Source organism: Pristiophorus japonicus, chromosome 6 (assembly GCF_044704955.1).
Source record: "Pristiophorus japonicus isolate sPriJap1 chromosome 6, sPriJap1.hap1, whole genome shotgun sequence".
NCBI lineage: Eukaryota > Metazoa > Chordata > Chondrichthyes > Pristiophoridae > Pristiophorus > Pristiophorus japonicus.
Genome location: NC_091982.1, coordinates 89,711,739 through 89,739,381, shown reverse-complemented (window position 1 = coordinate 89,739,381; position 27,643 = coordinate 89,711,739). Strand labels below are relative to the sequence as shown.

General features: G+C 43.4%; 1 protein-coding gene across 11 annotated transcripts in view; it reads right to left on the bottom strand.

Annotated features, from left to right (window-relative positions):
• LOC139265737 (protocadherin-11 X-linked-like) overlaps positions 1–27,643 on the bottom strand; it is a 578,096-nt gene that overhangs the window by 34,277 nt on the left and 516,176 nt on the right. For 3 of the 11 annotated variants that reach the window (XM_070883060.1, XM_070883061.1, XM_070883059.1), the window contains exons 3-4: positions 24,351–24,549; positions 4,086–5,026 (exon numbers count right to left, since the gene is read on the bottom strand). In XM_070883060.1, coding sequence (XP_070739161.1) covers positions 4,890–5,026; positions 24,351–24,549 — 336 coding nt within the window. In that variant the 3' untranslated portion in view covers positions 4,086–4,889. Of the gene's footprint in view, positions 1–4,085; positions 5,027–11,004; positions 11,364–11,468; positions 11,608–24,350; positions 24,550–27,643 lie in introns of those variants that run through there. The other 8 variants (XR_011593618.1, XR_011593617.1, XR_011593612.1 and 5 more) reach the window with 7 other exon arrangements.

The following is a 27,643-nucleotide window of genomic DNA, read 5'->3' as shown; positions in this document are numbered from 1 at the left end:
ACCTTGGTTCAATGAAGAGTGTAGAAGAGTGGCACCAGGTGCAACCTGGTGTAGCTACAACCCAGGGCTACATACAAGCCAAACAGTGAAAACAGCATGCTATACACAGAGCTAAGCAATCCCAAAACCAGAGTGTCAGATCAAAGCTCTGCAGCTCTGCCACATCTTGTCGTGAATCTTAGTGGACAATTAAACAACTAACGGGAGGAAGCGGCTCCATGAATATCCTCATGCTCAATGATGCGGGAGCCCAGCACGTGAGTGCAAAAGACAAGACTGAAGCTTTTGCAACTAGACCTCATTACAGTCTTGGTCCGGATTTTGATAAAAGAGCTGAATTCCAGATGTGAGGTAAGAGTGACTCCCCTTGACATTATAAGAACATAAGAACATAAGAAATAGTAGCAGGAGTAGGCCATTTGGCCCCTCGAGCCTATTCCGCCATTCAATAAGATCATGGCTGATCTGATCTTGGCCTCAACCCCACTTCCCTGCCCACTCTCCATAACCCTCAAGTCCCCTATTGTCCAAAAATTTTCGATCTCCACCTTGAATATATTCAATGATCCAACCTCCACACCTCTCTGGGTTAGAAAATTCTACAGATTTACAACCCTCTGAGAGAAGAAATTCCTTCTCATCTCAGTTTTAAATGGGCGGCCCCTTATTCTGAGACTATGCCCCCTAGTTTTAGTTCCCTCTATGAATGGAAATATCCTCTCTGCATCTATTCTGAAACTATGGCCCCTAGTTCTAAATTACTAAGGGGGAAACATCCTCTCTACATCTGCCCTGTCAAGCCCCCCCAGAATTTTAATTGTTTCAATAAGATCACCTAAACTCCAATGAGTATAGGCCCAACCTGCTCAACCTTTCCTCATAAGACAACCCCTTCATCTTAGGAATCAACCTAGTGAACCTTCTTTGAACTGTCTCCAACGTAAGTATATCTCTCATTAAATAAGGAGACTAAAACTATACACATATTCCAGGTGTGGTCTCGCCAACGCCCTGTATAGTTGTAGCAAGACTTCCCTACTTTTATACTCCATCCCCCTTGCAATAAAGGCCAACATTCCATTTGACTTCCTAATTACTTGCTGTACCTGCATACTAACTTTTTGTGTTTCATGTACAAAGACCCCCAGAACCCTCTATACCGCAGCATTTTGTAATAATAATAATAATTTGCTTTTTTATTCTTCCTACCAAAGTGGATAACCTCACGTTTTCCCACATTATACTCCATCTGCTAAATTTTTGTCCACTCACTTAGCCTATCTATATCCCTTTGCAGATTTTTTGTGTCTTTTTCACAACTTGCTTTCCCGCCTATCTTTGCATCATCAGCAAATTTGGCTACATTACACTTGGTTCCTTCATCCAAGTCATTAATATAGATTGTAAATAGTTGTAAATGTAAACATCAAGGCGGCATTTGACCAATTGTGGCATCAAGGAGCCCTAGTAAAATTGAAGACAATAAGAATCGGGAGGGAAACTTACCACTGGCTGGTGACATACCGAGCACAAAGAAAGGTGGTTGTGATTGTTGGAGGCCAATCAACCCAATCCCAGGACATCTCTGCGGGAGTTCCTCAGGGCAGTGTCCTAGGCCAAACCATCCTCAGCTGCTTCATCAATGACCTTCCCTCCATCATAAGGTCAGAAGTGGGGATGTTCACTGATGATTGCACAGTGTTCAGTTCCATTCACAACTCCTCAGATAATGAAGCAGTCTGTGCCCACATGCAGCATGACTTGGACAACATTCAGGCTTGGGCTGATAAGTGGTAAGTAACATTCACACCACACAAGTATCAGGCAATGACAATCTCCAATGAGAGAGAGTCTAGCCATCTCCCTTTGACATTTAACAGGATTACCGTCGCCAAATCCCCCACCATCAACATCCTGGGAGGTCACCATTGACCAGAAACTTAACTGAACAAACCACATAAATACAGTGGCTACAAGAACAAGTCAGAGGCTGGGTGTTCTGCGGCAAGTAACTCACCTCCTGACTCCCCAAAGACTTTCCACCATCTAGAAGGTATAAGTCGGAAGTGTGAGGGAATACTCTCCACTTGCCTGGATGAGTGCAGCTCCAACAACACTCGATACCATCTAGGACAAAGAAACCCACTTGAGCTGCACCCCATTCACCACCTTAAGCATTCACTCCCTCTGCCACTGGTGTACCGTGGCTGCAGTGTGTACCATCTACAAGATGCACTGCAACAACTCACCAAGGCTTCTTCGACAGCCTCCTAAACCCATAGCCTCTACCAAGAAGGTCAAGGGCAGCAGCCACATGGGACCACCATCACCTGCAAGTTCCTCTCTAAGTCGCACACCATCCTGACTTGGAAATATATCGCTGTTCCTTCATTATCAATCGGTCAAAATCCTGGATCAACAGCACTGTGGGAGTACTTTCAGCAGGCAGACTGCAGCCAACTTCTCAATGGCAATTTGGGATGGGCAATAAATGCTGGCCTTGTCAACAATGCCCACATTCAATTACTGAATTAAAAAAAGGAAAATCTAATTACTTACTGATGTTTAGATGACTAATAGTGTTGGAGATTGAGAGCAAAGCACCTTAGAAATTATGTGATGAATTTGAAACAATGACCTCGAGGTCTACACATCTAGCAGCTGCTCCTAATGGTTCCCACCTCAGAATGAGGCAGATAGGTCTTAAAGAAAAAAAACAAATCCTTCCAATTTTCTTTCTTGCTCTCCTGAAAATGCTTGACTTGTGCTGCTGTGAACTGGCCGCCCTCCAATACCTGTTCCCAGTGCCCATTCTTCATGTGCGTATGCTGGCTAACATATCTGATCCTAATCCTGTTCTCACCGGATATTCACACATAGACATTGTCCCATAGGGATCGCTGGAAAACAGTCAGGTGATTTTCCCCCTCCTCTCTCTGGCTCTCATTACCCCAGGGGCAATTAGGCCATGAGTAACTCTCCAATTGGTGCCCTGAGATCAGCGAGCTCAGTGCTGAATAAAGATTAACTATGTGGCCTTCAGGTTCATGTTACTAAGTATCACACCACATGATACATTTAACCCACCATCAAGGGAGCGAGACACAGTTGGGGTAATTTTCCTACTTCCAGCTCTGCTGGGAGTGAATATTTGGGAATTCAGGCATAGGCTGCGCAATGATTCATTTAAATGATCAGAAAATAAATGTGCAGCACCCATGCACATAAATTTCTGATATGTACTCCCTGAGGGCAAGGCTCCCCGCTGACAACACAGAATCCAAAGATGACTCAAATGCATTACATTTTAAATGACCTCATGCGGTTCAGGTGTCTGTATCCTCCAGCCCCTTTTCCATTTGCCTAAAAAATTGTACTTGTCCTTGGAGAGTGGCCCAAGCGTACCAATCTCCCCCTTTCATACAGGCATCAGGTGTCAGTCTTGATAGGTGGTGAAGAACAATGTTTTTCTTCAAGTGGGCAGCATGGGCTGTGATGAAGATGCAAGTGGTTTTTATATTCTCTCACTGGTCAAAAAAGCTAATAGGCCTGAAAAAAGAGTGTGTACCGACCCAGGAAGGCATCGCAAAAGCCAATTTTCGGTGCACAATGCGCATGTGCCGAAAACCGGCTTTTCCGATCTGTCAATTTCTGACTTGACAGATCCAACGCATCTCAGCAGCAATTACATAGATCTATCTGAGGGGGTCAACATTGTTGTGGGTTCCATCCTTCCGATGAAATGTTAAGTAGGGACTCCAAATGCCTGTTTTTGGGGTTCAGGTGCATATTAAAGATCGGCTCGCATTATTCCGAGATGAGCAGGGAATTCTCTTTATACATTAGCCAATTTTCCTCCAAAAACTGATTAACTGGTAAGTTATCTTGTTGCTGTTTCTGGGATCTTGTGGTATGCTAAATGGCTGTCATGTTTGAACTCTGGCAATCATTGCACTTCAAAGTAATTTATGCCATATGAAATGCTGAGACACATTTCTGAAAGGTGAAATATTAATGCAAGTATTTTGTTCTCTTGGTAAAAATCAAAACGGGTTCCAGTTCACAATTTTTATTTATTTTGTCGAATTGCGAATCAACACTCAAACTATCACGCAGTTGCAACCACAACATGTGCACCATCTCAATACTCCCTGCTGGTGAAAGGAGCATGCAATAGATAGGCTAAAGGGCTTTGCACGTCATTTGCATTTTGTTATAACATTAATCAGGCAAACTGCTGTGCCGCTTTCATGCTCAGCACAAGAACATTTAAAACACCAAAATTACACGCTGGCACACCAATGCCACAGCACGAGTTCCAACTGTGTGCACGTGTGGTGCTGTCATTAAAAATCAATTCTTTAATACGCAGCAACTAATAAGCCATTGAGAAGGGAAAGAATGAAAGGCAACTGGATCCCAAATTTAATCTAGAACATAAGAAATTAATCTTCTGCAAAATATGATTTCTGTGTAATGAATCATAACATAACGAATGGATTTGGTTGCAAAGCCTTACTTGAAGGCTGCATTCCATCACTGTTTTATATACTTTAGTTCAATGTTAATCATTTCAAAATTCACTCTAGCTGAAAATGACATTTAAAAAGTTCAAGGAACAACTGAAAATCAATTTAGTGGAGCATTTTCTTTGGAATTCTTTTCTCCTCTCATTTTCTTGACTTCCTTACTGGGTATGATAATACTGCACCCAAATGACCATTATTCATGTGTGTGCCCCAAAAGTGAAGGTCGTCAGTCCATCTGACTGTGCAGGATATCACACCTGAGTCTCATCCTCTCCTCACCCGATCACCATATACACGTGCTTCCAATAGGAGTCCCTCCATAGCAAATGGGAAGAAGAATCCTGGCTGATTATTCCTTCTCTAACCCAAGGGCACCATGGTCAGTTCTGATGCCCTTACTGCTCTCCTTGTTGAGATCACCATAGACCAGGGACTGAAGAAGCTGTGTCCTTTTGAGTTTGTATTGTTCCGAGACAGTATTGTGAGAGTTCCTTTACCTGAAGCAGGAAAGAACTAGCATGACCATCTGGTAAATCCCATAATGTTACTAATATCTGCTGATAATCCTGACTCTTTTGAGGGAAGGGTAGGTTGGTTCGGAGGGGTGGGGGGTTGGAGGGAGGGTGTTGTTCATTAGTTCTTAAAAAAAAAAGTGTTTCTTAATAAAAAAAAAATGTTTTCTACAACTTTTGTACTTTCTCTCTTACTTACATAAGTTTTACAACGTACAATTCTTCATGCAGATTTGTTTATTTATTCTGTTTCACTACATAAAAGCTATTTACTAAATAATTCCAATACATGAGATCTATTTAGCATAAATAAGGTGTAATACCTACTTATATTCTCTGTCCCAAATTTCTGAGTACAATTTGCTTCAATTTTACTCTCTAAATAACTCAGAACAATTCTCCACCCTTCCTCAGAAGCTAAAAATGGCATCTGTAATGCCTATTTCCCTCTCTTAGGCCCTGAAAAAGCAACTATTTTGGAGCACTCTTTTGGGCCTTGCATCAGCCCAGCGAAGTGCATGCTAGGTGCCGAAAGTTGAGATGGGCCTTGTGTGGCCGATCATTTGGGTGATCATCTCGGCGATCAAAGTGGAAACTTGGGGGCTTATTTTTCCGGCAATGTTTCGGGCCTAGTTTCCACTTTTTGCTGAAAATGGGCAATAGAGGTCCTTTTTGGGTGATAGATGGGCCTTAGATAGGCGATGTGAAGTGGAAAGTCTAGCCTGATGTTTCTATGTGCCAAAGTAGGTTGAATTTGTACTGCAGGCCAGCTTCAGTGAGTATATTTTTACATTAGCTTTCATTATGTTTTTTTTTAATGTGTATACAGATGCATACATTTTAAATTCATTTTTCTTATTTTGTACAAACCCCAAGAAGGCGAGGTGGAGCATGGAAAAGGGCTAGAATAACCAGCAGGGCAGCATAAGGGTGATTTAGAACAAGATGCTGCTGCCAGTGCATGCTGACATGCATCTATATCTGCATCTGTCTTTCAAATCTCTCCTGCCTTCCACCCTATCACAGATCTTCCCTTTTGTTCTTTCCTCCCCTCCCCCTTTCATTTCCTGAAGAATGTGTTACATTTCGAATTTTTGCCAGTTCTGACGAAGTGTCATCGACCTGAAACGTTAACTCTGTTTCTCCCCACAGATGCTGCCTGATCCATTGAGATTTACAGCTTTTTCTGTTTTTATTTCAGATTCCAGCATCCGCAGTATTTTGCTTTTGCATTTGTATCCATCTGAATCAGCACTGACCTGAGACCTAGCATAAAGATGGTCTGTTTTATGCTTCTGTCAATCCAGAATCCATAATTTGGATGACAGAGGGCTCTTAGTGCTGAGATATTTGTTTTTATCCTCATAATGTTCGAACAGGGTGACAATTGTTTTCAGTTATGTTTCGATAAAATGCAATACAAAAGATATAGTTAATTACCGTGATATCGGAAATCCTCCAGCTCTGGAGCCATGTTCACAAATAAACACCCAAGCTCAGACCTCCATTACATACCAAATGGTGATGCCACCAAGTACACCACATAAGATGACTAGCCAACGAGCACCAATCTTAGTGGCAAATATGACTGCTCAGTGCTTCCTTAGAACTACTTGTAATTTGGAATAAAATGACTTCATTTTAAACATCATCGCGTCAGTATTTTGTGTGGTTTAACATTTGTGGAGTGAAGCATGTCGGAACTTCCCTCCTTCCCTCAAAAAGAGCAATTGGTAGCAAATGCGGTGGAGGAGGATTTCCTGGAGTGTATTAGGGATGGTTTTCCAGACCAATATGTCGAGGAACCAACGAGAGGGCTGGCCATCCTAGACTGGGTATTGTGTAATGAGAGAGGACTAATTAGCAATCTTGTTGTGCGAGGCCCCCTGGGGAAGAGTGACCATAATATTGTAGAATTCTTTATTAAGGTGGAGAGTGACAGTATTAATTCAGAGGCTAGGGTCCTGAACTTAAAGAAAGGTAACTTCGATGTTATGAGACATGAATTGGCTAGGATAGACTGGCAAGTGATACTTAAAGGGTTGTCAGTGGATAGACAATGGCAAACATTTATAGATTATATGGATGAACTTCAACAATTGTACATCCCTGTCTGGAGTAAAAATAAAATGGGAAAGGTAGCTCAACCATGGCTAACAAGGGAAATTAGGGATAGTGTTAAATCCAAGGAAGAGGCATATAAATTGGCCAGAAAAAGCAGCAAACTTGAGGACTGGGAGAAATTTAGAATTCAGCAGAGGAGGACAAAGGGTCTAATTAGGAGGGGGGAAATAAAGTATGAGGGGGAACATAAAAACTAACTGCAAAAGCTTCTATAGATATGTGAAGAGAAAAAGATTAGTGAAGACAAACGTAGGTCCCTTGCAGTCAGAATCAGGTGAATTTATAATGGTGAACAATGAAATGGCAGACCAATTGAACAAATACTTTGGATCTGTCTTCACTAAGGAAGACACAAATAACTTTCCGGAAGTACTAGGGGTTCGAGGATCTAGCGAAAAGGAGGAACTGAAGGAAATCCTTATTAGTCAGGAAATTGTGTTCTGGAAATTGATGAGATTGAAGGCCGATAAATCCCCAGGGCCTGATAGGCTGCATCCCAGAGTACTTAAGGAAGTGGCCCTAGAAATAGTGGATGCAGTGGTGGTCATTTTCCAACATTTTATTGACTCTGGATCAGTTCCTATGGACTGGAGGGTAGCGAATGTAACACCACTTTTAAAAAAGGAGGGAGAAAGAAAACAGGGAATTATAGACCAGTTAGCCTGACATCGGTGGTGGGGAAAATGTTGGAATCAATTATTAAAGATGAAATAGCAGCGCATTTGGAAAGCAGTGACAGGATTGGTCCAAATCAGCATGGATTTATGAAAGGGAAATCATGCTCGACAAATCTTCTAGAAATTTTTGAGGATGTAACTAGTAGAGTGAACAAGGGAGGACCAGTGGATGTGGTGTATCTGGACTTTCAAAAGGATTTTGACAAGGTCCCACACAAGAGATTAGTGTGCAACATTAAAGCACATGGTATTGGGGGTAATGTATTGACATGGATAGAGAACTTGTTGGCAGACAGGAAGCAGAGAGTCGGAATAAATGGGTCCTTGTCAGAATAGCAGGCAGTGACCAGTGGGGTGCCGCAGGGCTCAGTGCTGGGACCCCAGCTATTTACAATATACATCAATGATTTAGATGATCTCCAAGTTTGCAGATGACACTAAACTGGGTGGCGGCGTGAGCTGTGAGAAGGATGCTAAGAGACTGTAGGGTGACTTGGACAGGTTAGGTGAGTGGGCAAATGCATGGCAAGTGTAGTATAATGTGGATAAATGTGAGGTTGTCCACTTTGGTGGCAAAAACAGGAAGACAGAATATTATCTGAATGGTGACAGATTAGGAAAGGGACCTGGGTGTCATGGCACATCAGTCATTGAAGGTTGGCATGCAGGTATAGCAGGCGGTGAAGGCGGCAAATGATATGTTGGCCTTCATAGCTAGAGCATTTGAGTATAGGAGCAGGGAGGTCTTACTGCAGTTGTACAGAGCCTTGGCGAGGCCACACCTGAAATATTGTGTTCAGTTTTGGTCTCCTAATCTGAGGAAGGATGTTCTTGCTATTGAAGGAGTGCAGCGAAGCTTCACCAGACTGATTCCTGGATGGCAGGACTGACATATGCAGAGAGACTGGATCAACTTGGCTTGTAACCACTGGTGTTTAGAAGAATGAGAGGGGATCTCATAGAAACATATAAAATTCTGACGGGATTGGACAGGTTGGAGACAGGAAGAATGTTCCCATTGCTGGGGAGTTCCAGAACCAGGGGTCACAGTCTAAGAATAAGGGGTAAGCCATTTAGGACCGAGATGAGGAGGAACTTCTTCACTCAGAGAGTGGTTAACCTGTGGAATTCCCTACCGCAGAGAGTTGTTGAGGCCAGTTCGTTAGATATATTCAAAAGGGAGTTAGATATGACCTGTACGGCCAAAGGGATCAAAAGATATGGAGAGAAAGCAGGAAAGGGGTACTGAGGTTGAATGATCAGCCATGATCTAATTGAATGGCGGTGCAGGCTCGAAGGGCCGAATGGCCTGCTCCTGCACCTAATTTCTATGTTTCTATGTTTCTAAGTCATTGTCATGATTCTATCACAGGACATCAACACAGCTTAGTGACTTGTTTCTAACTAAAAAGGCACAGAGGTTGAATTTCTATTTTCTTCAATGATAAGACATGTTACTGCTGAGGAACAATCTACTTGCAGTTTCATTGCACTGGTTGGAGCAGTTTTGTGCTTTAGAGCTGTACCCATTAGGAACATGATTCAGATACCCAAATTCACCACTTGGGACTTTCACACTCATTAGCGAGAGGGAATTTTATTTCAGAAATCGGATGTTGAAGAACAATGTTCAAACCAATTTCACCACACACATTTTCCCCCACAGATTTACAGCAACAAATTATTTGCTCGGGTATAAATCTATAGGGAAAATGTACTTTGACAGTGAAGAAACAGCACTAATAATGGAATAAAAGCCCATGCACAATAACGTTTAGAGAAAATAAGAAGTAAGCTTGATGCACAGAATTTCTAACAGTGCCTTCAGTTGGTGTACAGTTTGGGGGTGTCAAGACCCAAAGTGACGTGAGACTTTGGCCCTGACTTTTGATTCAGGATGTATTAACAGTTTAACTACCGTGTTTACACGATAATTGTTCTTATTTTATGCTACATTCAATCTAACTGCAACATCAGTGTGAAGTGGTTTCATTTTGCATCAACACTGGTTACAATGTGAAAGCATCATAGGTTCAAGGTAATTTGCTTCTTTGTCAAAAACGATACTTTAGCTTTTCTGTGCAAACAGTTCAGAATTTAGCACAATTATATTTATTCCACAAACTGCATATTTTAATATCTTCAATTCTGCATGGAATTTTGCACCAATTAGCTTCGGGGTCAGATTATTTTCACGAGTGCTTATGCTTTCAATGCAAACAAGGCAGCTTTATGCTAGATTTAATTTAATTAATGTCATATTGATTTAACGGTATATGTTAAGAATGAAAATTTTTTTCCACTTTAATCTGACCGTAACTTGTTAAATGCACTTTGTACAGGTTAGATGAAGAGTCACTGTGTCTCCGGGTCAAACAGAGTGACAGTGTTCCTCCACCTGCATCTAGTCTAATTAGATTAAGGATGGGAGATCAATTTGAAATGCCTAGGAAATACCAATTAGTTATCTGAAACTGTGAGCTAATTACTAGCCATGTATTTCTTCAACCGACCAGCGCTAAATTGATGTTAGAAAAACACAGTGGGAATTTTGCAAGATTAGACCTTTTAAATGGCTATTGTCATCTGATAAATTGTCTTGCAAGATCATTTACTGGATTGGTAAACACGAGAAGAGCACAATGAAACAATTGATTGAGCGTGATGTGATTTTTACCCCCACCCGAGATTATATTTTAAAAGTGGCATTGAAAGCATCATGAACTAAATCAAATTCTACATTCTAAAAGCTTGTTGTGTGGAGCAGATGAGCCTAGAAATGAACTCTTAGCATCATGTTATGAAGACCATGGGCTCAATTTTTCCAGGTCATTTGCGTCGTTTTTTCTGGAGCAATTATTTAATTCAAAGTTTCCCCCTGGTATCTGCGCCAGCGTAACTGCTTTAGTTATGATTTTTCTACATTAGGTTTTCTTGACATCATGTCAGCGCCAGTTTTCAGCATTTTTCGCAGTTTGCCCAAAATCTTTTTATCCTACGTCAGCATAACTGGCCACTCCGGAAAAATCTTCTGGAGAATTAACAGAAAGCAGCACACATTGAAAAATCGGTGCTGAAAGACGCCATTGTTTTTCATCCAAATTTTTGGAGGGTGTCTCTAACACTTGAAATATCAATAATAAAGTTCAACTTATTTTTTACCTTTCAATGGAGTACATGGAAGTTTCTTCGATTTCTGAAGTTTTCATTTTTTTTTACCCATACGCCACCACCGAACATCTTCAAGCAGGGCTGGAGGGGGGTCATAGTGTCGGCCATCAGAATCGGCCCCGCGCCCAGACACAGGGGCTCGGCTGCAAAACAAGCCCGGGGCCGGGGGCAGGTGATGATCGGAAGGCTTCTGCACTGAGACCGGGAAGGCTGCTGCACTAGGCACAAGACTGCACTGAGTTTGGGGGAGTGGGGGAGAAGGGGAGAAGGCACAAGACTGTAATTAGTTGGGGGGGTGGGAGAGAGGAAGGGGAACTCACAAGACCTGGGTGTGGTCCATCCATACAGACCTTAGGGAAAGAGAACAAAGAACCTGTCATGCCTGCTTTCCTGCCGTTTTGAGCTTCTTGCAAAGGTAAAATGTAACTATGGGGGCAATACTGACAATGCCATACCTTGTGTGAGCCTTCTGCATGATGGTGCTATGTAGGAGCCAATTGATTCAACAGCATGAGGAACATCAGAGCCCATAGAGTGCTGGACAGGAGGCCATACCCACGTCGGGTATATCGAGACAGGCATCCGTACCTGCACCTGAATGATACACATTGTGTCAGAAAGCTGTGTTTTCGCAGAGAAGTTATAACTGAGATCTGTGAGTTAGTAAAAGCAGACCTTCAACCTAGAAGCATCAGGAGGACTGCTTTGTCAGTTGAAGTGAAGGTTACAGCTGCACTTTCATTCTATGCCTCCGGATCATTTCAAGCTACAACTGGGGATGTGTGCGCCATCTCTCAACATGCAACACATGTCTGCATTCGGCAGGTGACAGTTGCAGTGTATGCAAGGAGGGATGACTATATAAAGTTCCCCATGACCACCCAAGCAATGCGTGACAGGGCTGTGAGCTTCTCCAGGATTGCTGGTATCCCAAAGATACAGGGCTGCACTGATTATACCCACATCACCTTGCAAGCACCTTTTGAGGATTCCAAGATGTACAGGAACAGAAGAGGCTTCCACTCCGTTAATGTACAGCTCATGTGTGATGCTATGCATTGCATCATGTCAGTCGATGCAAGATACTCTGGGAGCATCCATGATGCGTTCATCCTAAGCGAGAGCGCTATATCTGCCATGTTTCAGCAACAGCCAGAAGGGCAGAGCTGGCTACTGAGAGACAAAGGGTACGGCCTTGCCACCTGGCTCATGACGCCCCTACGCATAACCCAGGTGGAAGCTGACCGGGAATACAACATGTCACACATTGCGATGCACAGCATCATAGAGAGAACCATTGGCATCTTGAATCAGAGTTTCCGATGCCTGGACCATTCTGGAGGCTAATTGCTAAACTCCCCTGAGATTGTCAGTCAGTTCATTGTTGTGTGCTGCATGCTGCATAACTAAGCTATCATGAGGCAGCAGCAGCTGGTAGGAGAAGACCCACCTGCAGTAAGAGTGGCTGATGATAATGATGAGGAAGATGCAGATGACGAGCAGGAAGATGATGACGAGAAAGCCATGCAAGTACCTGAAGCCGAAGCACGATGGTGGAGGAGGGCGGGCCATCGTGCCCCTTTAACAATTGCTCGAGCCTTGCACCAGCAGCTCATCCGTGAACGCTTTGCGGCCTGAAGGCTCAGCAACAACTATTCCATATGGACATGTTTACTGTTTGGACCTGTTCCGTAATGTTGTGTTGTGTTAATGGAACAAATGATGGAAATTATTCTTGTTTACTTCAAAAGTTGTGTTAATAATGGAACAAATAATGTAAATGATTCAGATTTAATGTAAAATATATTTTATTCAAAAGTTTAACAAACAGTTCTTTGTACTTAACTTAAGCTTAATAAAATTATTCTTGTATCAAACGTTAACGTTTTCAGTTACGATCACTTACTAACTTTAAGATCACTTAAAAACTTTAAGATCACTTACTAACTTTTAAACTTGTAAATTTACATAACTTACAAAAATCTTTTAATTTGAGAACAACAGTTACAACAGTAACAATAATAATAACAACAACAACAACAGCAACAGCAGCAAAGAAAGGCTGCACCCATCTCTCCTCCACTTTATTCTAAGACCGTCCGCCGCGCTTATTCTTGGTGACTCCACCACCCCGGCCCACAGACGGTGTCGCAGTATTCCTGGGGTTGCTACCAAGCTTATTCTTTGTAAAATCTCAGATAATGCACACCTGTTGGGTGGGGGGGGGAGGGGGGTGGAGGGAGGGGTGTGGGAGGCGGGGGGGGGCAGCAGGCAGCGATGTGGAGGACCCAGTTTGGAGCTCTTCAGAGGCTGGTGTGGGGATTGGAGTGGGAGTGGCAGTTGATTCTGTCAATGGGTCCCGTGTCTGGGTGTGTTCCCTTATTGCAGCAGCTAACTCCAACATGCCGTCCCTCATGCGCCCTGACAGTGTCTCAACGACCTGCAACATTCCCTCCCTCATGTTGAGCAAAACTCTCTCAACTACCTGCGACATTCCCTCCCTCATGTTCAGTGATAGTGTTTGCACCATCTCTGACATTCCCTCCCTGATATTCACTGACAGCACATCAGCTACCTGTGACATTTCCTCCCTCATGGTCACTGACATAGTTTCAGTTGACTAAGATATTCCCTCACTCATGGTCCCTGACATCGTTCCCATTTCTCGTGAGATTGCTGTTACTTCTACCGACAGTCCAGCTCGCTGCACCCCACCACTGGGACTCACAGCCTCGGACGTTGGGAAACCATGGAATGTCCCACCAACACCACAAGTAACAGAAGGGGCGAACAACTCAATGGGCGGCACCTGCACCTCCAACAAAATCAGTAAAACAATGGGGGCTTCATCCAGCTCCATCCCCTCCCCCTCTCCCTCCCCCTCTCCCTCCCCCTCACCTCCATGCTCTTGGTCTGAAGGGTGGGAATGGAAGATGTTCTTCTCTTGAGGCTCGTCCTTGTCTGTATCTTCTTCTCCATCATCAGGGTTGGCCTCAAGTTCTGCAAAATATAACAGAACACAGACAAATGGTTAGGAGCAGAGGAGGGGGTCAGGGTGGGTGGCATGAGTAAGCTCACACAGCGCAGGCAGCAGGCTGATTTGAAGGACCACGATGAATGATAGCACATTGCATCAACCGAAGCGTAGCTAATGGAGAGATCCCCAGGAACCGAAGCACAGCTAGCCCGCGCAGTACTTAACATTTGGCAAAGCCAGACTGTGGAATTTGCAGGACTTACCCTCTCCCTCGAGTGTGGGTCCAGCTTGTGCAGTGGTGATTGTTTTTCTCCAGACAGGACCCATCAAAGCAGTGACCCTCTCTTACAAGGGTGTCAGTGGCTGCAGATTTGCCAGGCCTCCTGCTGTTCGAGTTATTTCCCTTTTATTATGTACCACCTTCCTCTGTAAAGATGAAAATGCAACTTTTTAAGAGAGGATGTCTTTCTGTTGGATGGGACGTATACAGCTGGTCACATTTACAATTGCAATACCATTGAATAAATGAAAATATTACTTACACTGACTACTTGACCAAGGTCCTGCCATTTCTTTATACACTGGCCTCCAGATCTCGTGGTGCTTACCATTGCGCAGTAATCTTCTGCAACTTGGTTCCAGCGTTTCTTCATTTCTTTGGGTGGAACTTTTATGTAACCTCTGCTGGTGTCCAGCTCCTGCCATCTGGTCTCAATCACAGTAACTAGTGCCTCCAATTCATCCTGTAAGAAATTCTTGGTCCTTGCATCTTGTATTGCTGCAAATCCAATTTTTCCAATGCTCTCACACAGCACTCCTTCTCACACACAACTGGCTCTTTAACAATGGCCGATTGCCGACCCGGAACTGTACTGCGCATGTGCATCCATTGAAATATCAAAAACGTCACTTTTTTGGTCGCGCATACGCAGAAGTTGCAGCATTGTTTTTTCGGTGCAGACAGCAGGCTTCACCCCCCGAGGCGACTGGATACACTGCGCGGTGCCAAATTTGAATTATACATTGGGGAAACTTTGGCAAAATATTTCTGCCGCATTTCTGGCCTAAAAAGATGGGTGTAACTCTGGCAATACGGGCTTGGGCAAAATTGAGCCCATTAACCTAGCTAAAATAAACAGATCAATGTCTGTGTTACAATAGTGGATGGAGAAGTGTCATATAGATGTATTTGCATACAAACCCATTTCGAAAACTAGTGAAAGCTGACTAATGGCTTCAGAATGTTGATAGAAACCCCAAGAGGTTGATGACTCAAGAAGCTCTAGGTATTAACATTCCTTTCTTTGCATTGGAGGAGGAAAAAAACAAAAACACATAAAAGCCTTAAGGGGGGAAAAGCACAAAATTGATGACCATGTTCTCCTTTTAAAATAACAATGATGTGTTCTGTTTCATTTAAGCACTTGTATAATTTTGTAGACCTTAAATCTAAAAGAAGGAAAAATAAAGTAACATTTGGATTTTCAACAACCAAACGCCACTTTGATGTGTGAATGCAGAGGTGCTGGATACATGTTCAATATCCCACCCAGGTGAGCTCCTACCTCCAGTACAATTCGCTGAGTGGAGGACAAATTCTCTCACGGAGGCCAACACATTGCAGATATAGCTGGCACTTGGCCTTCTCAAGCAGTAGTGCTGGTGGCCTGAGACTAAGTTACATGTCTCTTGGCCACCATTGTCTGTGGCCCAGGGACAATCTAATTTTGTAGAGAGGTTCTGTGCATTAAATGTAATTGATTTAGATTGCGGTATTTTCTTGTTCAGTAGATTCTAGACTTGTTTGATAGATGTAATGCAGAATATATTGATGTATTTATATTTAAAGTCTTAGAATCAATAAAATCATGCATTGAATGGATTTTTTATATGAAACATGTATTACATATTCTGAAAACCTTTTATGAAGTTATACAATGCTGCTTTTTTTAATTAGAGGTTTTTCACTGAAGCTCAGTAAAGTCAACAGAATGAGATACAATTTTTCTAACTGGTGTTATCTGACAGTCATCTCCAGATTTAGACCTTCATCGACTTCTCCCAATTCCTTCCTACCTCACACTTTGCTCCCTGTACATTTCCTTTTTACATCCTGCAATTGAGTTATTAATGCCTGAGGTGAAAATCTATTCAGAAAGCTAACAACTCTAAATTGAAGATATTTCTTACTTCAGCTATTTCGAACAATTTTGCTTAGCTTCTGATCATGACTTCCAGCTCTCTGCACGATAAAACTCCTCTACATCTAAACCATTAATTATCTTCAATTCTTTTTTCGAAGAAGAAACGTTCACCATATCTCTTCTCGATTATTTTTCCCAAAGGGAGTATGTTGAGGTATCTTTGCCTCCTTTCACAGCTAAAGGATATCAGGCTATTCATGGTCCCTTCTCCAAATTCTTTTAGTGTGGGATGTGGGGGAGTTCTTTGTGCGGAGACCAGGGGGCTGAAACTGCCCACTGCCGGAAACGAGGTGCACCTAACGTTTTCGATATGTTCCGGCTGCCCCGATGCATGGGGCGGTCTAACAGTCAGAATTCAGCACTTCGGGGTATTTTTGGAACAGAACGGAAGTGGCCTCACCACAGGGGCGGAAGTGGGGGCGGGGCAGAGTGGCCTCACCATGGGGATGGAAGTGGGGGCGGGGCAGAGTGACCTCACCATGGGGGCGGGGCGGAGTGGCCTCACCGTGGGGGCGGGGCAGAGTAGCCGAGGCTGTCAGTCATCAGCGCCATGTTGATGACATCATTATGCTGTTGCGATACAATGTCTCTCCCCTTCATGCCACAGAGAGTGCACCGACACCAAAAGCTGTCGGGGGCACCAACTAGCAGTGGGGCTGCTCCTGCGGGGCAATTCCGGAAAAGGAGCAGTTTCCCGAGGGCCAATTTCGCGGGGGCGGGGGGGGTCTCCGCCGATCGATAAGGAGTCGGCATGTGCACGGTGCGGTGGGAAAACGGATGGAGCAGTCTCCTACACTGCTCCAAAACTGAGGAAGGGCAATTTCCAAAATGGCAGCCCTTCCGCAGAGACTTGGTGGCCAGAGGCCTTATTGGAAGGGGCAATTTCAGCCCCCAGGGGAAATGATTAAAGCTAAAGAAACCAAGGGGTAGAAATTGCACCCCCGCCCGAAACGGGGCGCATACACCCTGTTTCAATGGTTTTTGTGGCCGCTGTGGTTGGGGTTGCCTCTTGAGCAAAATTCCACTCCTTGTTTTTTTTATTCGGATCCGGACGTTGCTGTTAATGGGGGTGGTGACTACATGAGAGGGGCAGATATGCGGCGGTGGCGACACCTGAAGGGCGGAAATTGGGGGGCTTTGCGGAGTGGCCGTCGCGATGATGTTATCACAGCACTGCATCACCATGGCTTTCTCCTTCATTTAAGGGGGCGATCCTGCGCAATTTTAAAATTTCCACCCACTGGGCTACCAGGGAGGGTTTCGGCCAAGAGGGCATGCCAGGCTGAACTCGGGGGCATAATTGTTGGGCCAACGTGGAAGTCGGCCAACAAAAAAAACATTGCGGCAGCAATAGTGCATCCTCCCCTTTAAGGGAAGCCGCACCGCCGTTGCAGAAGGCCGCAGCCTCACTGGACCATTGGGAAAAAACAGATTTTGGCACCGCCGTCGGGCCGAAGATTTTCAGAGGAGAATGTCGCCTTCGGGGGGGTGGGGGGGGTTAGATTGGCGGTGCGCACAGTGATGACGCACTTAACACGGATTGGTAGCAGTGGAGTGGTGGGCAGGGGGTGCGGGGGCGGGAATTGGGGCACCGCCAGGAAACCTCGGAAGGGCAATTGGACTTTCAGCGGCCATTCCACCAAAAGTCGGCGGCCACTCCACTTCGCAGCATGGCCGTCGATTTGCGGTGGTAACAGGCCTTAAGGGAAGGGGCAATTTCGGCCCCCAAATGTTTGATGAAGCTGAAGGAGTAAAATCTAAATTGTGTCATAATGATGAATAAAATTGGAATCAATGAGATTGTGTTTTCAAGATCAATCAACTATTCCACACAAACATTGTTTCGCCCTGATTCACCAAACAATAATTAAATTTAGCACCTATGTGTTACCTTGATTTCTCAGAATTAAAGAAAACAACTTGCATTTAGTCAAATATTCTTATATTTAGTCTTTGTAGATCTCTTCCACTTACATGCAAAGTCTTCATGCACAACTTGGTGTAATTTATAATCCTTGACATTCTGCGAACATCATCCTTGTGAGGTTACCAATAAATATCATGCACATTTGAGAATTCAGAAATGATTACTGAGGGACTCCACTGGTCATAGCTAACGAATTAGAACTATTATTATTAATGACTACATTCCATTTCTTATTATCTAGCTAATTCATTATCCAATTTACAACTTCCTCCCTGATCCCATGAGTTTTAATTTTAGTCATAGCTTTTATGTGGGGGACCTTGTGAAGTCGAAGTACGTAATAGTAATCACATTACTATCAACTAACTCATTTACATCTACAACGACTTCCATTAAATTTGTTAGGCATGATCTGCCTTTCATACACTCATGTATGCTTGAATTTATTGACTTTACTCTTACTGGATGCTCTGGAATTACTTCCTTTAGAACAGACTCCTATAATTCCTAGGACTATGCTTCCGACCTTTTTAAAAGATTGAAGTCTGCTCATACAGAAGAAATTAAAGCACCTGCAATACCTGGAAACGTTGCCAAATGTTGCAAGGTGCTTTCACAGGCTAAATAGTGCTCACGGTGGATATATGACCCGCATAGTTAACTTATCAAAGCTGCTTTAGCCACAGAGTAGCATTTAATAACAGTGTATTTTGAAACAAATAGTAATTTATCCAAATCCTAATAATGCTGCCACTCCAACTCACATCTCCATCACATACACACACACACACACACACACACACAGAGCTATACCGGCTGTTAGATGGAGACGCATGTCGAAGTGAGGTGTTCCACATAAGGAAAGAAAGGTAAACATGCCTGTCCCATCTTTTTCAGAATAGACTTCCTGTTAATTAACCACACAGTGGCACTGAAAGTAATCATGGAGTGGCCTGTGATCCAACCTTCCCCATTGAAGTAAGAAAGTGACATCGAAAAGGAACAAAAGAACATCTATTGAGAAAAACAAACTGGAATTTGAAGGTAGAATGACTGAGAACCAGACTGAATATCAGAAAACCACTGGATTCCCAATCAAAGGATTGCAAGTGTGCATCTTACTATGCACTTGCACTAAAGCGCATCATGTAAATTTGCCCAGTTCTTGGTGATGGTAAGGGTTGAAGCGCTTTACAGCAAGGAATTGAGTCTATTCATTGGGTGATGAGCAGTCAGTTAATAGGCTCAGTCTTGCCCTAGCAGTTCCTACATTGCAACAGTGACTACACTTCAAAAAGTACTTAACTGGCTGCAAAGTTCTTTGGGACATCCTGAGGTCGTGAAAGGCACTATATAAATGCAAGACTTTATTTTTTTCTTTCCTTATATAGGCACAATTTGTGAAATATGATCTGTTATTGGCAAAAAGCTATGGAAAAGCCTGGGGCCCTGGCTCTTCTGGCTTCCTGGCTAAAAGTAAAGCAAAGTAATGGGAAACAGGAGAGGCTAACTGTAAAAAAGGGGAAAATATGGGGCAAATTTTAAAAACTGTATTGTCACATATTTTTACTTTTCCAAATACTTGCAATAATTTTTGCTCATCTATAAATGTGTAAATTAAATTGTGACTTTTTTACATATATTTCTTGCAAGTTAAGTACATTGCAACATTCTTAAATTCAGCTCTTCTATAAATGGAAAAAATAACGTGATAGTCAGATCAAAACCCTGGGGATTGAGGAATAAATAGGTGTCAGCCTTGGCTCTGTGGCAGCACTCTTGCCTCTGATTCAGAAGGTCATGGGTTCAAACCCCATTCCAGTACACTGATGACACCCAGCTCTACCTCACTACCACTTCTCTCAACCGCTCCACAGTCTCTAAATTGTCCGACATCCAGTTCTGAATGAGCAGAAATTTTCTCCAATTGAATATTGGGAAGAACAAAGCCATTTTTTTGGTCCCCGCCACAGACTCCATCTCTCTCCCCCAGCTTCTGTCTGAGGCTCAACCAGACTGTTCACAACCAAGGTGTCATATTTGACCTTGAACTGAGCTTTCAACCACATATCCACAGCATAATTAAGACCGCCTATTTCCACTTCTATAACATCGCCCGTCTCCGCCCTAGCCTCAGATCATCCACTGCTGAAGCTCTCATCCATGCCGTTGTTACCTCTAGACCTGACTATCCCAATGCACTCCTGACTACATTCCCACATTCTACCCTACGTAAACAATAGGTGATCCAAAACTCGGCTGCTTATGTCATAACTCGCACCAAGTCCCACTCATCCATCACCCCTGTACTCGCTGACCTACATTGGCTCCTAGTTAAACAACGCCACAATTTCAAAATTCTCATCCTGTTTTCAAATCACTCCATGGCCTCGCCCCTAACTCTGTAATTTCCTCCAACCCCACAACACCACCACCCTCCCCCCGCCCCCACCAAGATGTTTGCGCTCCTCTAATTCTTCCCTCTTGAGCATCCCTGATTATAATCGCTCAACCATTGGTGGCTGTGCCTTCTGTTGCCTAGGCCCTAAGCTCTGGAATTCCCTGCCTAAACCTCTCCGCCTCTCAACCTTCTTCAAGACACTCCTTAAAACCTACCTCTTTGACCAAGCTTTTGATCATCTGCCCTAGTTTCTCCTTATGCTGCTCGGTGTCCAATTTTTGACATAACACTCCTGTGAAGTGATTTTGGATGTTTCGCTATGTTAACGGTGCTATATAAGTACAAGTTGTTGTTGTACTTGAGCACATAATCTATGCTGACACATTAGCGCTGTATTGAGAGGGTGCTGCACTGTCAGAGATGCTGTGTTTTGGATGAGATATTAAACTGAGGTCCCAACTATTCTATCAGATGAACATAAAAGATCCCATGCTATTATTCAAAAAAGAAAAGGAGTATCCTCTTGTGCCTATAAATTGGCCTCGTTAGCGTCTCCCATTATTGCCTCCAGGGGGCTAACTGGTTGCGACCGGGCACGGTGATAACATTAACTCCTGCCGTATTCGGCGGGAGTTTGGCAGCAGTGGAATGGCATTGTGCCCAGGTCTCCTTCAACCAGAGATGGTGACAGAAGCACTCTGGTCTTGAACTTGTTTTCCGCCCCCTGCAGCTTCACCAGGTGAAAACACCGGCAGTTGCAAGAGGCATCCATCGGGAGGCCGGACGCTTCGGGGGTGATACTTAAAGGCGAGGAGGCTGAAGTAAGTACAAAAAAAATTAACCTTCACTCTTGCAGGTTTTTTCGCAGGTTCCTGCTTGCGATCAATCAGCCCGGCACTCTGCCTGAGTGCCGGGCTGATCGAGTGGGATGGCGACTGCCATCATGGAGACGGTACATTTTTTTTCTTTGCAGAGCCTGCAGCGATGGCCCTTACCTTTAATGGAGGGAAGGAACATTTCAACACGGCAGCGTTGCACAGACCAGTGTGCAATGCTGCTCCACTCACCACTCCGTCTGCTGCCCATTGTGCTCCAGGAAGGAAGTAGAGTGCCCGATTTAGCTCTCCACTTCCTTCCTGGAGCGCAACCGCCGAATTTTTAAACAGTTTGAAAACATTAGCCCCGGCACTAATTTTTCAAACTTTAAAAAGTTACCGCCCCAAACGAGGCGCTCCCGAATTTCCCCCAAACCCCGCCCCGTGTTTAAACAAACATTTTCCCTCAACCAACATCATTAAAAAATCAGATTACCTGGAGTCCCTGCTATGTGCAAATTGTCTGCCATGTTTCTCTATATAACTACAGTGATTACACTTTTTTAAAAAGTACTTAATTGATTGTGAAACATTTAGGATGCCCTTAGATCATGACCGGCACTATATAAATAAAAGTTCTGTCTTCTAAATTATCTAATTTATAATGGTTTACTACCAAATGTAATTTTCAATCTTTAGTGGTTTTGACCAAACTGTACTTTTCCGTCCATACTGGATTGCATTTGGCTCTCAAAGTTGCAGTGATTGTATCTTTGATACAAAAATGTTCATTGGAACTACATGGTGGTAAACAAACTGCAATCTGGTATTTATGCATAATATCTAAGCATGATTTGAGTTACTTAAACTCTACTTCATTGTTTACTTGGAGACATGTACACAAAAATGGTTACAGGCTTATGTGGCTTGCAGTGTGTAATATCTGTCTGTGCATCACCATGGTCTTTGGAAGCCTAAACATTGAGCGTGTTAGAATGTGGTAGATTTTATAATGATTGTTCTAGAACACCGTAGAAAATAAAATAAAACATTTATGAGGAGCTAAGCTGATACATGGAAACTGTTGACATCGAGTGCTTTAAATGAGAATGGGATATATTTTGCAGCATTGTCCTTTTCCCCAATTTTCTTTCCATTCCCCCTCTACTCTCTGCAAAGTGCTGGCGCGATTTACACAGGTGCTAACAGCCCTCCATTATCTGCCCAAGGCTGTTCATCATGTCATGAGTGTTAGCAGAAGTAACACATCCTAATCCTGATCTCATGCGGGAGATGAAATTCCTGACTTTTTCAATTTGCATGATAAAAAATTTTCTTTCTTTAAAGTTAGTGAAGATGGGAATTTCATCGCCTTGACATCCACACACACATGCACTCTGCACTGGGCCATTGGATAGTGATTAAGAGAAGCAGGAACCCTGGCTCATTTTTTTCCTAGCCTCAAGACACTGAAGCCGATTGTAGTGCACCTATTGCAACCCTGGGACAGATCAATTAACTCAGCGCAGACCAGGACTCAAGCCCGAGATCTCCCTGATCAGTAAAGCTGAGCACCACATCATACAGTGCATTTATATCAATCTAAATATCCAACTCTATTGTTTGGAAAATAATTCTGGGAAAGTCTATATTCTCTCCCATTAACAGAGGCTGAAAATAACCATCATTCAATCATTGCAGTGGCCAGTTATTGCCTTGAGCAGTTACATATAAATTATTTTCTCACTTTAACTGACGAGTTTGAGAACAATTTGAATTTAATATCATTGTAGGTATGTTAAAATCATCCAAGTTTGGAATTCATATTGACTTGATATCAGTAGCAATTTGGAACTGCAATCAACTCATTTTAGAGTGCTGGACAAAGGGAAGCCATATTTGCACATGGTTAATGTATGTAGTCATGTACAAGACTATACATTTCTATCCCTGTTTCGGGTTAACAGTAGGCAGGGTGGGTGGGAATGGCATACACATGGGTCCTATCCTGCCACCTGGCATAACAATTTCACCAAAGACAGAAGATCCAGCAGTAACGCTCGTCCTCCAGGGTCGTGATATTTAAATAGTTACGTTCCCTCCTCCCAATTTTATTCCAAGCTCCTACTGCTGAATTAGAATTGGAGACAGCCCAACAGGATAGACACAGGAAGAGATGAAAAATCAGCAGTGGGCGTCAAATCTCTAATCAGAGGGGAAGAGTTGCCATTTAAATATCACAACACTGGAGGAGTAGAGCTACAGCAAATGTATCGGCAGCAATGAGAAAGAACAGAATAGAATGAGGGGAAATATAGTCGTGGATACCAGCCAAGCTGAAGTTGCATATTCTGATGGCTAGAAGCTTTGCAATACTGAAACGCTCATATAAGAGCAGTGGAGTTTTGGGGGCTTTTTTTTTAGGCTCCTTAGATATAGGTTGCCTTATAAATAAGTATTTACAGGAGGTGGGAGCAGGTTAAAAACCTATATTGGACTCAAGTGTTCTGGACTGATGAAAAATAAAGAGATAAACTTTTTACAAAAATCATACAAACGAGAAAAGGAAAATTTGCAGGGTTATGGGAAAAGAACAGGGGAGTGGCACTAATTGGATGTCTCTTTCAAAAAGCTGGTATAGGCACAATGGGCCGATTGGCCTCCTGCTGTGCTGTCTAAATCTATAATTCTAAAACAGCGGTGCAAATCTAAATATAGGTCAATCAGCCCCTGTTGCATATTTTTCCAACCTATCAGTGTACGGAGACAATTGCTAACTACTATTCATAATTAATTGCTTAAAACATTTCTATAACTATCATACTCCCATAACAAATGATTTCAAATTACCAGCCCATTTCTACTGTTGTCATATTTGGGCTCTTTTAACAAATGGCTCAGCAGACCTGTATGTGTGAAGTAGCTATATAGGTCAGAGCTGCTTATTAGCGCTGTTCATTTCGGTCCTATAATTACCTCAGATAATTTGTCTCAAACACAGGAAATCACTTACTGGACTCGGGATCTGAGTTGCCATCACCTTCAGTCCTGCTGTTAGGGGATGTTTGCTCGTAGTATTCCTCCTGCGGGAAGCCAAGGGGCAAAGGGTGCGATGTGCTGGCACTGCTGTTGGGTTCATGGTCTCCCAACCCACTATCGCTGCAGCTTTCCTGAGAGCCATCAGGTAGGTGGAATGTGACCCTTCGCTGTGACTGGGGGAGAAAAAAAGACATTTGTTATTTTGGTCCAAGAATTTTACATCTTGTATCAGATAGGTCACTTTTTTAATAAAAAAACTTGTCATCTATTTATTTTCTGCCTCTAATTTTCTCCCCATTTGTTCTGAAGGCACTAACTAATGCTGGATTAAGGCTTCAGGCATAGGCCATTAAGTCATAGCACCGAGTTCAAGTGGCCACTCTTCCTGTGCATGCTTAGATAGTGAATGTTAGTAGGCTACGTGGGTGTGAAGGGCATCACAGTCGAGCCCAGTCCTGCCCTCACTCGATTTCCACAATTGCACACTTTGCAGCAGAAGCTACTGGACACTGGTCAGCAATAGGATGCCGACTGATGTTTCCCTTCCCTAACACTGTGATCAATTGAGATCTGCTGCCTCAGCACAGACTGGGAATCACAGATCTGACTCTCTCAGTTCCACACTGGGCCAAATGAGCTTTGCAGATCCCTTGATCCATGCTTACTAATTTAAAAACAAAATATATATTTTAAGGCTGAGTTAGATGGGCTAAGGCGTCTCCCACTTCTGGACTTATCTTGGCTCGTGTGAAAATAGTCAAGCATGCTTATAGTAAATGGAAAGCTATAAGGAAGATTACATTAACAGCTTTAATTCTCACTGACAGGCACAGACACACAAAAAACTTGCTTCTTTGTCTCACTTTACATTCACTAGTCTCAGTGAATTTGTTCGACACAAGCATCTGTTCGGAAAAATGGCAATTCGTAACTTATTCTTCATTTCCCCATAACCATGCTCCAGAGTGCAAAACAATTTGCAGGGCAATAGAGAAAGAGCAGGGGAATGGGACTAATTGGATCGCTCTTTCAGAGAGCCAGCACAAGCACGACGGGCCGAATGGCCTCCTCCTGTGCTGCAGGGTTCAATGATTTTATGATCCCTTTGAGCAATGGTTACTCTCAGTGACCAGCTGCTGTTTGTACCATCACCAATGTGTGACACTACCCGTATGCCTATCATGAGTAATTGACATCAAGAAAAAAAAGCATCACCAGTCACCAGCTACTTCAGCTGATGCGTTTTGACACATAAGCATGAGACAGAGGGCTTGATTATAACTCTACCCATCCGGCAGTAAGCGGGCAGGTGGGCAGTTGAAAAATGAAAGGGTTGCTTATCCGCTCAGAACTTGGCCGTTCCCACCATCTCCGATATTTAATTTCAGGGTTCTGCAGGTGGATGAGCTGCCCACCTAAAGCATGTGGGAGCCCATTGATTTATGCAAATCAGGATCCTATGACATTGACAAGGACCCGGGTGACGTTTTAATTGGGGCCTGAGCGGTAAAGCTTTCCCTCTAGACTGAAGCAGATCAGCAGCTATGGGAAGGATGAAGAGGCCTTTCAAGGGAGTAAAAAAATGTCTTTATGGGGCCAGGAGGAGCAGCAGTGTTCCTTCCGGCCCCACAAGGAAAGTTGCAGCCTCCCCTGCCCCGGATGCTCTCCCCACCCTCCCATTCCTCCCGTGGGACTCTCCCGAAAACCCCTCTCCGCCACTTATCTGGAGATTGACAGGTGGCCAAGGGCTGCCCAATTAATCCCTGCCGACAACCCGAAAGTGGACCGGTGACTTTTAAATAAAGCCTGGTGGTTAAAATCGCCGTGGCTCCCAGCTGCGCCTGGTGGGCGGAAGTTAACTTGCCAGAGCGATTTCCCACCGAAAACCCATTCCAAGTTAAAATCCATAACGGTGACCGGAGCTAAAGCTTTTGTAAACTGCTATCAAAATTTAAGCACTACATTTTTGGCACAAATTGGCCTGGAAATCCCGGCCTCCCTGGGTCCGTATGGAGTGTGTACGGACCTGGGAAGGCATCACAAAAGCCGGTTTTCAAAGCACAATGCGCATGCGCGGAAAACCGGCTTTTCCGATCTGTCAAGCTGGAGCTTGACAGATCCAATCCATATCGGGTGCGAGGACATGTGCAAGGGCAAGATTGCGGGATTTACCCATATCTTGCCCAGCAAATGTCCTCAAAATTCTTGCGCCTGATAAAAGCAGGCGCATAGCCTATTTTTACAGGCGTAAGAGTTTTAAAACATACAAAAATATTAAATTAAATTTAAAAAACACATTTTATTGTTAAAAACACTGCCCACTTAGGTAAGTTTATTGTTAACCCTAATTACAAAACTTTTTTTTAAAAATCAGAAAAATATATTTTTTTTCTAAGGCATTTATTAACTTTAAATTCTATTAATTTGAATTAGGTGAGGTGTGTTTTCTATTTTTCATTATGGTGTTTAGTGTGTTTTTTTTCTCATTAATAGCAATGAGAACTCGTAGATATGAAGTTCTCAGTGCTATCAATGAGAAAGCTGTGGATTACAGTACCTGATTGGCTGAGCAGTCACACGTGACTGCACCTTGTGCATGGGAACCTGGAGGACGGGAGCGTGCTTCGCAGCGCGGGAAGAGAAGGCCTCGCCAACGGAATCCCATGCTCCTCCGGGGCCACCAGGTACTTTCGTAGAAATTTTTCAGGTCGGAGGCATCTGCCCACGGGAAGCCTCCGACTGCAATTTCTGGGCCAGAATATCTGGTTCCTCCTGAACTCTAAGCTAAGTTTGTTTGTGCATATTCTATTAGCATGCAAAATAAGGAAGATAATAAGTTAATCAAAGTCTCATGCAGTCATTCCAGAGAGAACTACATATTTTGTTTCCTGAAAAAAAAAATTCTACATTAGTCAAACCGCTAAATATGTCAGTTTGGAAATTGGGACAGAGGTCAACTTTTCCTTGTGATAAAGAGTGAACAAAAACAAAGTTCAGTGAAACTTTAATGCTCCCAAATCTCCGCTCCTCTACAGCTCTTAAATGCCTGTATGACAACATTTTGTTCCCTTTATCATTACAGTTCTGGCCTTTCCTATCTGCAAACACTGGTCTTTTACTGTTTGTTAGGAAAAATGCAACCGTAATACGATCAACTGTGAAAGCGACATGGCCCTGAATATCAGTAGCTGTTTCACCGTGAAACTCGTGATATTTGAGGCAGACGGGGGTGGAAATGGTTTCCGCTGGGTCTTTGCCCTGTTCGCT